The sequence below is a fragment of the Arachis ipaensis genome, chromosome B8, assembly GCF_059453495.1.
Source record: "Arachis ipaensis isolate K30076 ecotype BB chromosome B8, ASM5945349v1, whole genome shotgun sequence".
Classification (NCBI taxonomy): domain Eukaryota; kingdom Viridiplantae; phylum Streptophyta; class Magnoliopsida; order Fabales; family Fabaceae; genus Arachis; species Arachis ipaensis.
This window is the reverse complement of record NC_142443.1, coordinates 21,975,849-21,990,052: the sequence shown is the minus strand read 5'-3', so window position 1 is coordinate 21,990,052 and position 14,204 is coordinate 21,975,849. Positions and strand designations below refer to the sequence as shown.

The window sequence follows — 14,204 nt, the reverse complement described above, 5'->3', positions numbered from 1 at the left end:
CTTATCAATTTGATGTAGAAAGAAAATGATTTTTTTTATTTGATATGTGTTTTTATTTTTTTGATATGTCTTTACTGATTAACAGTTGAATGAAAAAAAGTCCCATCAATATTTTGTTAATTTATTTTTTTAAAATTACTTTATAATAATTTTTTTCAAAAATATTGATTATGTAGAGTATTATATTTGATATTTGAGTATATAAATATTTATTTCGAAACTAAATTAAATTATTAATTTTGTCTACTACTGTAATATTTGTTTTGAATATTGGCAAATTTATTTGATTGGCATGTATATAAGACGCAAAAAAGTTCGTTTAAAAACATTAATATGTTAATTTCCTAAACTATCTAAACTATTAATTATGTAGAGTATTGAATTTGATATTTAATTATATAGAGTACTTGATTTGACATTTATTAATTTTTTAAATTATATTACAAAAAAATTATTAATTTAATATTATTCGTTTGTCACATTATTAACATATAAAAGATAAAAAAAAGTCTACACCTATCAATGGTAGAATAAAAAATTTTCAAGCATATTTTGTTAATTTCTTTTTTATTATTTGTAATCTATTTTATATTAGATAATATTATTTTTTATTGATTATTAGTTTGACATATAACACAATAAATGTAGCAATAAGAAAAATATGGGTAGAAATTACGTATAGAATAAAAAAAAGTAACTGCATAAAGAATAAAAAAAATTAACTAATAATTACATTTTCGACCAAATTTTAAGAGGACAATTTTAAGAAGAGGTTACGCATTTCTACTGTTATTAGTGAAAACACATAATAAAAATGAGATAGAAGAATATGTGTTGTTGTTAACGGTGGAAGTTTTTTTTTATTTAAAGTAATTGACCCATGCATGTACGAAGAACTTCTATCATTAAGGGCAATATTGAAACATAAATTTGGACACCAAAAATTCAGTATTGGCATTATATATTGTTATAGATATAGATATTGTTCTCCTTTCTCATTTTTTCATATAACCATCTATTCTGTTAACTTTTATGAGTAGTTGAAGTTTTATTAAAAGAAGTAAGACATAAAACGTTTAATTTTTTTTCCAATTATCAAAATTCGATGTCAATAATCCTAAAAAAAATATCAAAATATATTATTTTAAACTAAAATGATACATAATTGTAAGTTTTTTAACTAATAATTATAAATGTAAGTTGTAATTTAATATAGTAACTTGGGACAGAAGACAACCATTGCTATCTATATTTGACTGCTACTATGTAAGTTTCACATTTATTTTACTGTGCACATTAATTAGAATGTACTTTATTATTTTATTTTACATGTTTTAAAATAATGCCATTGTATTATAAGGATGAGATTAATTTTTATAATCTAATGGGAATCTTTTTATTTTTTTGTTTATCATTTAAATACTATCCATAAAAAATAGTTACTTAAAAGTGAAATACTATATAAAGAGTAGGGCTGGAACCTGGAAGTGAGTCAAGCCAGCTCATGAGCCAGCTCGAGCTCGACTCGTTAACAGCTCGATAAGCTAAGCTCGTGAGCTAGTGAGCCAAGCTTGAGCCTGGAATTGAGCTCATAAATTAAATGAGCCGAGCTTGAGCTTGGATAAGCTCAGCTCATTAGCTCGTGAGCTGGTTCGATTATATATATATATATTATAACAATCTTAATTATTTAATATTTATATTTATTTTTTACATATAATTTTAATATAGGACATAAATAAAAAATTTATAATTTATTGATAGATAAACAATATATAAAATTGATCTTTTAAAATATTTTTTAAAATATATAAGTTATAATTTATTGATATAGAATTATAGATTATGTATTTATGTTTCTCTTATTTGAGCCAGCTCGTGAGCTCGAGCCAGCTCGTGAGTTTTTGGTGAGCCGAGCTTGAGCTTAAGAAATAAGCTCGATTGTTAATGAGTCGAGCCGTGAGCCAAGCTCAATTTTCGTGAGCCGAGCTTGAGCTTGGTCTAGCTCGGCTCAACTCGGCTCACTTCCAGCCATAATAAAGAGAGATAAAAAAATTTTTAGATTGATCGTTTTAGTTTGTTTCTTATTAATCCTCACTTAATATACTCAAGTTTAATAGCTTTGATGGTGGTAAATTTTTGTAATTAGTTAAAAAACTTCAACTTTCTCTCTCTGTTTCTCTCTACAATTTTGGACAAAGTCAATTTTATTAGTAAAAAATTTTTTAAGTTTAAAATATTTTTAACTTCTTATATAATAATTAGACTTAATAAATTACCAAAATTCAAACATACTCTCTTGAACTACTTCTTGATGATTATATAATTGGAATTGTTTATACAGGAGATCTTTAGATATTAAAATTTTTAAAATAAAAAATATAATAAAATAAATTAGAAAACCTAATAGAATAAAATGGTTTAAAAAATAGAATATATATATATATATATATATATATAGGAAAAATAATAAATTAAAAACTTATTGCATAGTCCATGAGATAGAAAAATAAAGAGAAGAAAATAATCATTAAGGTTGAAACAATACAAGATGTATAACACGGTTCTTATTTTATCACATTTAAATATTTTATGTTAATCTAATAATCAATAAAAAATAATATTATTTAATATAAAATAGATTAAAAATAAAAAAGAAATTAATAAAATCAAGTAACAAATTTCTTATCTTAGGTCACCATATTATTTGAAAAATCAATTAACAAAGTTTTTATATTGCTATATTTATTGTGTTATATGTCAAACTAATAATCAATAAAAAATAATATTATCTAATATAAAATAGATTACAAATAATAAAAAAGAAATTAACAAAATATGCGTGAAAATTTTTTATTCTATCATTGGTAGGTGTAGACTTTTTTTATCTTTTATATGTTAATCATGTGACAAACGAATAATATTAAATTAATAATTTTTTGTAATATAATTTAAAAAATTAATAAATGTCAAATCAAGTACTCTATATAATTAAATATCAAATTCAATACTCTACATAATTAATAGTTTAGATAGTTTAGAAAATTAACATATTAATGTTTTTAAACGAACTTTCTTGCGTCTTATATACATGCCAATCAAATAAATTTGCCAATATTCAAAACAAATATTACAGTAGTAGACAAAATTAATAATTTAATTTAGTTTCGAAATAAATATTTATGCACTCAAATATCAAATATAATACTCTACATAATCAATATTTTTGAAAAAAAAATTATTATAAAGTAATTTAAAAAAAATAAGTTAACAAAATATTTATGAGACTTTTTTTCATTCAACTATTAATAAGTAAAGATATATTAAAAAATAAAAACACATATCAAATAAAAAAAATCGTTTTCTTTCTACATCAAATTGATAAGATAAAAAATTGTTTTTTTTTACATTAATTTGATAAAAAAAACAGACATAGTGCTAATTTTTATACGTAAAAAATTTAGAATAAATTAAAAAGACAGAGAAATTTTACTAAAAAAATAGATTAGATAAGTAAATTAAAGAAAAAAAATATAAGTGGATGTTATGCATGTAAAAGTAGTAAATACTGCAAAATCGTCCAAAATTTGCAACTGAAGGCAATGGAAGATGATTGAGGCGAGGGTATTGAAGAAAAGAGAAGAACAACAGCAAGAAAAATACAAAAAAAGTAGAAACCAAACTAATATAAAATTAAACAATAAATCATGAAGATGGTGAGAAATGTGAAAATATTGATATTCATTTTTGTCCATTTTTTGATTTATTTGCAATTTGCAGACTGTCTGCATTTTTTTTGGAGATGTGTTATTATAGTTACAGGAGTAACAAAACGGTTTTTATTTTAATGAGAAGTTATTAGATTTTTCAAAACAAATTTTATGGTTATTTTGTCCTTATAATTTGTTTTATGAAATGGTTTGTTATAAGGTTAATATAATCCAAAAAAATTGGACACTAAAGTCATAGTCAACCTTTTGTATTGACTTTATATATTGTTATAGATAAAATTAAACAATAAAGCATGAAGATGGTGAGAAATGTGAAAATATTGATATTCATTTTTGTCCATTTTTTGATTTATTAGCAATTTGCAGACTGTCTGTAATTTTTTTTTTTTTGGAGATGTGTTATTATAATTATAGGAGTAACAAAACGGTTTTTATTTTAATGAAAAATTATTGGATTTTTCAAAACAAATTGTATGATTATTTTGTCCTTATAATTTGCTTTATAAAATTGTTTGTTATAAGGTTAATATAGTTCAAAAAAATTAGACACTAAAGTCATAGTCAACCTTTTGTATTGACTTTATATATTGTTATAGATAATGAAATTAAACAAAATTTAAAAAACTACATATAAAATTAAAAAAAAATATTTTTTATCAATTAAAATTATGCATGAAAATAGAGTGTGCTTTGAATATAATTTTTTATCTCGGTTCTAAATTAAATACTATTAAAAATAAATAATTAAACTTAATAATAATTATAAATAGTTAAATTTGTAAATAATGTTTCTAAATATTATTATCATTATTTTTTGAACTATATTATTTCTGATAATATATATACTTCTTTATTATGTGCTTTTATAATTTAATATTTTAAAAAAAAATTTATAATAACTTTAATTTTAATAAAATATAATATAAATAAAGTCATATTAATATTAAAATAAAAAATACTTATCTAATAAATTTAAAAAAAAATAATATATTAACAAAAAATAAAATTAATTTCTTAAAAACAATAAAAAACCGACGTGATTAGCCGCTAGTATATATAACCGACTTCAACAAGAGGAAAACGAAATATCTAAATTAACCTAAACCTCAATGATTAAATAAGCATGCTTGTATGATTAAATAAGTTGAAAGAAGTTCAAACTTCAAACACCCCATCGTCTCCTTATAATGTCCAACATGCTCAACTTCTTCCAAAAAATTAGTACTTTACCAAATAATAAAAGGGCAAAGTGCTCATATTTCAACGTCTAGATCAAACTTTATCCACTATAGCTTTCTCTTTTTGGGGATGTGATTTTTTTTTTTCAGTATAAAAATTGAGAAAAGTCCTTTGTAAGCATTAAGAAAAATGAAAAAACAGAGTTTGTACCTTTTATAATTTTAAAACAATCATGTTTCAACTCTTTTTAAAAAAGTGAAGTCATCCAATACATTAGAATGTAACAACTACTTACTTAACCCTACATTTTATATATCACTGGTCCACATTCAAACTATACTACTTAAATCTTCTATATGTAAGATTTAGGAGTATATATTCAAATTGGTCTTTACAAAATTTTACGACAGATATTTTTGTCTTCAAAAAATTTTATTATATTGAGATCTATAAATTTTATAAAAATAAGATATATAAATTATTTTATCACATTTTTAAAGATCTATTTATTTAAGTAAAAACAATAAATTTAACTAAAGTAGAAATTTATATGTCTTACTTTTATAAAATTCAAAGACCTCAATCTAATAAAACTTTTAAAAACAAAGGATGTTCGCTATAAAATTTTTTAAGAACCTATTTAAATATATACTCTAGATTTAATATAAAGAAGTCACCGAAAAAAAAATATAAAGAGAATACTATAAGAAAAAATAAAATTAAGTGAAAAAAAAGATTATTTTTTATAATAAAATATAAAAAAATATGAACATTAAGTGTAATATATGTTAGGAAATTATTTTAATTACCTTATTTGTTTGTGGACAATATATATATTAATTATAATCACAAATTATGTTATTTCAAATTAAATGACTTATATAATGGTGATCTCATTTATTGTTATAAATACTAAATTGAATAAGTCATTATTATTTTTTATTTGGCATTTAATGAGAATAAAACCAGATATTATCTTTTCTTCTTTAGATAATTATCTTTTGAATTTTAGATATATTATCTTTTGGACTTTAGATACTATTTTTATTTGGGTTTTAGGGTTGAATGAGTGCCATGCTCAAATATAAATAGTGCTTTCAGGGTTTCGGTTCCCAATATATCAAAGCCGCCTTTGTTGCTCTTTCCCATCAAAAGAGTTGCAATTCAACCGCCTAGAAATATAGAAGGCTTTGGTTGAGAAAAATCTAAAGAACCACAAGATCTAAATCCTTCCATCAATTCCTGATTTCTATGAATAAAAATACGCTTTCGCATTATGATATAATTTTAATGATTCAATATGGATAATTTGAGTTAATAAAATAATTTATTCCGACAATATACACTCTTCTAAAAAATTTAGTTATAAACTTATAATATTCACTCCTTATTAAAAAAATTCTTATATTTTCAAGGTCATCCCATAAAAAAAAAAAAAAAAAGAGAAAGAAAGCAGTTTAGACCACATCCATAAGTGGAGGAGACAAATTCATCCAACATGGCAAGTTGTGATAAGACATAACTCATAAGTCGTGTAAGTAGTAAGTACAGTGTATTTGTCCTTCTTCACAACCACCACTAATATCTACACCTTCCCCTTCCACTTCCAAACTTAATAGACGAACACAATTACACTATCTAGAAGATGGAAACCATTGATGACAAGATGATTTCAATACACAACACTTTAATTGAATTGAATGAGACGTTTCAACGAAAGTAATTAACCTTGCATAATGAAATAACTGGCCAAGAGGGAGTGCATATGATTTGAAATACCTACTACCTTCTATGGACCATGCTACTATTCACATCAAGTCATCAACTACAGTCATTTTTACCAATGGATTTCACTTTAAATAAAACAAAAAATATCAAAATACATGATAAAAATTAAAATGGGAAATTAAGGCTTCACTTTCCCCTAACATGAACAAAATCCACCCTTGAAGTGTGAAGTTTAGGTGGTGATCATCAATTGGGGTGGTTAGTGGGCGAGTTTTGATCATGGTGGTTGGTGAACAGCATCATAATCATACATCTTTCATAATTGTTCTCATGAGGATGATATCTTAATTAATGTTCAAATATGTTCATCACCGTCTATGATTGTGGCAATGTATATCATCCCTGTGATTGAAGATTCTACGGTGCTTGAATGGCCTCATATAATCTTCATCATCGTTATCTCCTCCTAATCTTTCAGACGAGCAACAACCTACATCGTCGTCCTGTCATGGAAAATTCATCACCAAATCAGTTATTCTTATAAAATAAATGTTTATTTAATAAAATTAACAGAGTATATATTATGAAAAACTTACATCTTCATCAGAAATAGAAGAATGGTGGATGTTGTGATGATTATTATGTTGAAAGCGCTTCAAGTTGTTGAATCGAAAAGAAGAAGCAGTGTTGCTAGACATGTCTCCGTCATCGTAGCCATTAGTATTACCACCACCGCCGCCGGAAGCGGAAGACAAAGGCACCACCTGATTCTCCCCCTCCTCCTCCTCTGCTTCATATTCATCTTCCTCTTCCTCTTCCTCTTCCTCGTCTTCATCATCCTCAGATTCATCGTCTTCAGATTCATGATCATGAATGGCGGTGGTGATGGGAAGAGAAGAAGAAGAAGAGCAAGGGTGGCAGAGAGAGGAGGTTACGGTGAGGGAGGGACCAGAAGCCTTCCAGGGAGTAGGGCGGTGGCAGTGGCGGCAGAGGAGCACTCTGACGTGCTTGGCGACAAGGAAGTTGGCGCCGTGAACGGTGCGATCGCAGTCCCAGCATAGCTTAGCCTGGTCTGACTCGCACAGCATCTGAGCGCTCTTCCCACACAGCGCGCACAAACACTCATTCCCCTCTTCCATTCCTTCTTTCTTTCTTTCTTTCTATTTCTTGTTACCAAATAACTAGCAACTACTATATATATGTATGTATAAATAATTAAATATAAATAGATAATTACAATTACAATCACAATCACAACTGACGGGTAGGCAAGTAGTTAAATGTGTGTGGATTTAGAAACTGTGGGAATTCAGTTCTCTAAAACTATATTTTGTTTGACTGTTCACTATGGTCCAAGGTTAAGACCCATTCTTGTTTCATAATTTCAACTTGTTTATCTTCTTATTCGGTAAAAAAATTAAAATTTTACGTGAAATTGAAAAAATAAATTAAATATATAAAACATAAAATCTTAATAAAATTTAAATTATAAAATTATTAAATTTAGTATAAATTTTTTAATATAAAAAAATTTTAAAAATTAAATGAAATTCTAACTATTATATATATACATGATTGAACATATATAATTATATAAAATTATTTTTTTGAGTCTAATTTTATTTATTTTATGGTATTAAACATTTATTATCTTTCTATATCTATCTACTATTTTATTGTTTTTTTTTTTCTGTTCTCTCGCTTTATCAAAATTATATAAAATTCTTTTAATGGAGTACAAAAAATAGGCTGAATAAAAAATAAATACATAATGTCTCTAAATATATATAAATCATTTTCTTGTTTGGTTATTATATCCTAGTGATTTCATGGTTGACACTTGACACAGAACTTAAATCATCCAACGCCACATTTTATTATAATAACATGGTATTTTATTCAAACAACTATCAGGGTTAAATAACAGTTATAAATTAAGGCTCAAGATACTTCATTTTTTTATACAAAATATTTTTTATTAATAAAAACTCACATACACAGTTATTTTCATGTAAAATTAATAATTGAGAATCGTTAGATGATAATTTAATTTAAATCTATTAAATTATATAACGTTTTCTAATTATTAACTTCAGATAAATACAATTGTATATGAGTATTTATTTTTTTTATCTTGTATAAAATTAAAATATTAAAAAATGCAAAACAATTTCTCATCATCATTTATATAATAGTTTAAAAAAAATTGTAACTAATTAAAATTTTCTTTTTAAGGGACATTAGTTTTCCTTTTTTTTTTTTGGGTATACTTTTTCCTACGTGGTTGGTTTATATCTAGTGTCTGAGCCCACGCACGTGATAATCACCTGGGCAGAGACAATCTTTTATTTCCTAAATTAAGCCCACGTAAACATTCATATCATGTTATCATGTCTGTACCTAATTTTATAATCTACTACTCACCACCTCATCTAATAAGATAGTAAATTTATTATTCATAAAAATTCCTAGAGTTGTGGAATTGTGGATAATAAGCGGTTTTATAAAGTTCGAAAAATCCTTTAGAATATTTTTCCCTTAAAGAAATAAAATTCATGTACAAAAGCAAAATTCTCTACACCACTTATTTTCTTTTTCCTTTGTTTAAATCAATTTTGGATATTCTAAATAGGTTATTATAATAATATGGCCATATGGTATGTAAGGAAGCCCGAAGTTTGTGGGATGGTGCTTTGGTTACCTCCAAAGGGGTGAGAATGGAGAACCATATATATTGTTAATAATTTTATTTGGTTTATTTTAGACTTTAGATTCACCACACAAATAGCTAAGCATTTATGATTTTGATTGGATTGCATATTTCAAAGGGAAAAGCAATCTTTTTATGGGCTCATAGCAAACCACTCAAGATCTCACATGGGTTTGCGTCAAACGTGGCATCCAAATCTTGATCATTGCTTAGGTGGAGTTTTGAATACTACTACTAAGATCATGATATTTATATAAATCAATTATAATGTTACATTGTGAATTCAATGAGTGGATAGAAAGAAGAGACGGTGATGAGTGATTACTATGGTTCAATGAATTGAGACTTTTCTTTTTTTTTTTTTTTTTTTTTGGGAAGAGTTGTTGCATACTTGCATGTTACATGCTTTTGTCCCAGTTCTAATTTTTAGTAAAAAGCTACATATATCTTTTTATTAGAAATACAATTTTATTCAAATATTTAAAATTTTGTAAAGAATATAATTTAATTATTTAACTATTACAATCTTTATTTATACGCATAATTCGATTATGATATTATTAATTAAGGAAAGAAAAAAATACTTATGATTCTAATTTGAGCTCCACGTATTGTTAACCCATTGCATTTCCAAGTTCCAACCCTAGGAGCAATCCAATCATTTTGTGATCCACATTAATTTGTCCCATTCATCTAAAAACCATGGGCCAACTACCACTGTTACCAACCATGGATTGCAAAAACCAGATGATGAGTCATAGGGTCCTTAGTTCTTACTCCTTAAATCTACATTATTATATTCTACTATTCTTATCACTTGCTACAATAGCCTTAATGTAATTTGTAGTTTGTACGATGGAAAATAATCGATGATTATGTTATATCTTATTAGTATATATATAATATAAATATATATTAAAAATAAAATAAATTATATATATATTTATATATAAATATATTAATAATTAATTTTAATATATAAATGATATTTTTAAAACAAAATTAGGATATAGTCACCAAAAAAAAAAATAGGATATGTCATATGTGTTTATATTTTTTAGATTATTTGGATATAAATAAATCCTCTCATGATTAGTATATTCTCATAAATTTGCATTCTTATATTTATATTTTTGGGTAAAAAACGTAAATAAGCCAAGGGAGCTGAGAAATTACGCAAATCCGCTAAACTGAAAATTGCTTCATGAATAGCCAAAACACATTACTATATAATTCGAATCAGGTTGGTTCGAACTACAAAAACACATAATTCGAACTAAGGTAGCTCGAATATTGATGGAACAAGTGATGCATGTAATTCGAACCTAGTTGGTTCGAACTAGAATTGAGAGTAATTCGAACTAGGTGAGTTTGAATTACACGTTTGGACGCTTCAGCAAGTAATTCGAACCTAATTGGTTCGAATTAGAGCAAGTTTGCCTCGAATAGTAATTCAAACTATGCTGTTAAAAAATTTATTAAAAAATAATAATTTAAAAATTAAAAAATTATATTTTTTATCCCATGCAAAATAATTAAAAAATATATTTTATTCTATACAAAATAATTTTAAAAAATAGCTTAAAAGATGTTATGAGTACTATAAAAGTTTATAATATTCTATTAATTTAGGTAAATACATGATAAAAATATTTTTTCTTTAATTTCTAAATTATTAGTGACTATGTGGAGTATTTCTTTAATGTCCTAAGTCATTAGGATATTACAAATTTAATAGTACTTCTAACATTTTTTAAGCTATTTTTTAAATTATTTTGCATAGAATAAAATATTTTTTTGTGGTATAATTTAAATAAATTTATTAAAAAATATTCATGATAATTTTTTAATAAAATTATTTAAATTATATGGTGAGATATTATATGATTCGAATTACGCATCTGGAAGTTCGAATAACTCTGATTCAAATTATATGGTGAGCAATTCGAATTCTATACAATACTCTTCTGCCCATTCTTGATAGCTAAGGAATATTTTTTAATAAATTTATTTAAATTATGACACAAAAAATATTTTATTCTATGCAAAATAATTTAAAAAATGGCTTAAAAAATTTTAGAAGTACTATAAAAATATGTAATGTCCTAATGACTTAGGACATTAAAGAAATACTCTACATAGTCACTAATAATTTAGAAATTAAAGAAAAAATATTTTTATCATGTATTTACCTAAATCACTAGAATATTACAAACTTTTATAGCACTCATAACATCTTTTAAGCCATTTTTTAAAATTATTTTGTATAGAATAAAATATATTTTTTAATTATTTTGTATGGAATAAAATATTTTCTTTCATTTCTAAATTATTATTTACTATGTAGAATATTTTATTTAAAATTTGAGTATATTCATGTATTTACCTAAGTTATTAGAACATTACAAATTTTTATAGTACTCCTAATATTTTTTAAGCCATGTTTTTTAAATTATTTTGCATAGGATAAAATATTATTTGTAGTATAATTTAAAAAAATTTATTAAAAAAATTTAGTAAAAAACATTCATGAGCTATTAAAAATGGAAAAAAAAATATTGTATGGAATTCGAATTGATAGCTCATTAATATTTTAAAAAAGTCTCGTTAAAAAAAAGCTAACAAAATATTTAATTACGAGACTTTTTTAAAATATTAATGAGCTATCAATTCGAATTCCATACAATACTTTTCTTTCCATTTTTAATAGCTAATGAATATTTTTTAATAAATTTTTTTAATAAATTTTTTTAAATTATACTACAAATAATATTTTATCCTATGCAAAATAATTTAAAAAATGGCTTAAAAATGTTAGAAGTACTATAAAAATTTGTAATGTTCTAATAACTTAAGTAAATACATGAATGTATTCAAATTTTAAATAAAATATTCTATATAGTCAATAATAATTTAGAAATAAAAGAAAATATTTTATTCCATATAAAATAATTAAAAAATATATTTTATTCTATACAAAATAATTTTAAAAAATAGCTTAAAAGATGTTATGAGTACTATAAAAGTTTGTAATATTCTACATGATAAAATTTTTTTTTCTTTAATTTATAAATTATTAGTGACTATGTAGAGTATTTCTTTAATGTCCTAAGTCATTAGGACATTACATATTTTTATAGTACTTCTAAAATTTTTTAAGCCATTTTTTAAATTATTTTGCATAGAATAAAATATTTTTTTGTGATATAATTTAAATAAATTTATTAAAAAATATTCATTAGCTATTAAGAATGGACAGAAGAGTATTGTATAGAATTCGAATTTTTCACCATATAATTTGAATAAGAGTGATTCGAACTTCCACATGCGTAATTCAAATCATGTAATATCTCACCATATAATTTAAATAATTTTATTAAAAAATTATCATGAATATTTTTTAATAAATTTATTTAAATTATACCACAAAAAATATTTTATTCTATGCAAAATAATTTAAAAAATGGCTTAAAAAATGTTAGAAGTACTATTAAATTTGTAATGTCCTAATGATTTAGGACATTAAAGAAATACTCCACATAGTTACTAATAATTTAGAAATTAAAGAAAAATATTTTTATCATGTATTTACCTAAATCAATAGAATATTACAAACTTTTATAGTACTCATAACATCTTTTAAGCTATTTTTTAAAATTATTTTGTATAGAATAAAATATATTTTTTAATTATTTTGTATGGAATAAAAAATATATTTTTTTAATTTTTAAATTATTAATTTTTTTAATAAATTATTAATTTTTTAACAGCATAGTTCGAATTACTATTCGAGGCAAACTTTGACTAATTCGAACCAACTAGGTTCGAATTACTTGCTAAAGCATCCAAACGTGTAATTCGAACTCACCTAGTTCGAATTACTCTCAATCCTAGTTCGAATCAACTAGGTTCGAATTACATGCATCACTTGTTCGAATTACATGCATCACTTGTTCCATCAATATTCGAGCTACCTTGGTTCGAATTATGTGTTTTTGTAGTTCGAACCAACCTGGTTCGAATTATATAGTAATATGCTTTGGCTCATTTGTGAAGCAATTTTCAGTTTTGCGGATTTGCGTAATTTCTCAGCTTCCTGGACTTATTTACGTTTTTTACCCTATATTTTTCTATTATTAATTATTTAGTTATCTTAAAATTTAAAAAAAAGATAAAAGAGTAAAAATATTAATGATAAAGATATAAAACTTGGTTGCATTTATTTTGATAGTATTATTAAGGAGACACCATAAATTACTAGTAATCAACGAATAAAAAAATTTCGTACATTAAAAAGGAGAAAGTAAAAGAAATTAATTTTTAATTTTAAAAATTATAATTTTTTAAAGGGTTTAAAATTTAAAATTTAAAATAAATAAAATAAATTAACTGATATTTATTAAAAGAATTAGCTCTCTAATATTATTCATTTAAAATTACATATTCAAAATTTATGTTAGTTGATTATTTTTTACATTTTTTTATTTTTTAAATCATATTTATCCATATTTTAAAGGTAGGAGGATTTTTTAAGTAATATTTTATTCAAAATTTAGCGAAAGCCAAACTAAGTGTAATCTCTTGGTAGTTTTTTTATGATACTGTTAAAGAAGATTGCGAAAAGGATATTAAGTGGAGAAAGGATTTAATGCTCTAATAATGTTTGGATTATTAAATAGTTTTAATAATAAAATATATTTTTTTTATTTTTTAATAATTATTAAATAATTATTATTTAATTTTATTATAAATTAATTTTTATTTATTATTTAATTATAAAATTTAATTTTTATTTTATTTTTTATCTATTTTATTTTTAGAATTTTATCTTTAATTTTTTTAATTTTATTTTAATT

The 14,204-nt window shown here is 23.6% G+C and overlaps 1 protein-coding gene across 1 annotated transcript; it reads right to left on the bottom strand.

The window, feature by feature from the left end:
* Nucleotides 1-6,398: 6,398 nt before the first annotated feature.
* LOC107614151 (uncharacterized) lies at nucleotides 6,399-7,824 on the bottom strand. Its single transcript, XM_016316379.3, has 2 exons — nucleotides 7,235-7,824; nucleotides 6,399-7,141 (listed from the first exon to the last, which is right to left on the bottom strand). Exons 1-2 carry the CDS (start codon nucleotides 7,775-7,777, stop codon nucleotides 7,007-7,009), a joined length of 678 nt encoding a protein of 225 aa, XP_016171865.1. The 5' UTR covers nucleotides 7,778-7,824; the 3' UTR covers nucleotides 6,399-7,006.
* Between the last annotated feature and the right edge of the window lie 6,380 nt (nucleotides 7,825-14,204).

What these genes read in the sequence shown, in the direction of transcription:
- LOC107614151 (XM_016316379.3), bottom strand. Translation starts at nt 7,777, where the DNA reads ATGGAAGAGGGGAATGAGTGTTTGTGCGCGCTGTGTGGGAAGAGCGCT. An exon ending in CTTCTATTTCTGATGAAGAT is followed by an intron (nt 7,142 to 7,234) that starts GTAAGTTTTTCA and finishes TTTCCATGACAG; the next exon opens with GACGACGATGTAGGTTGTTG.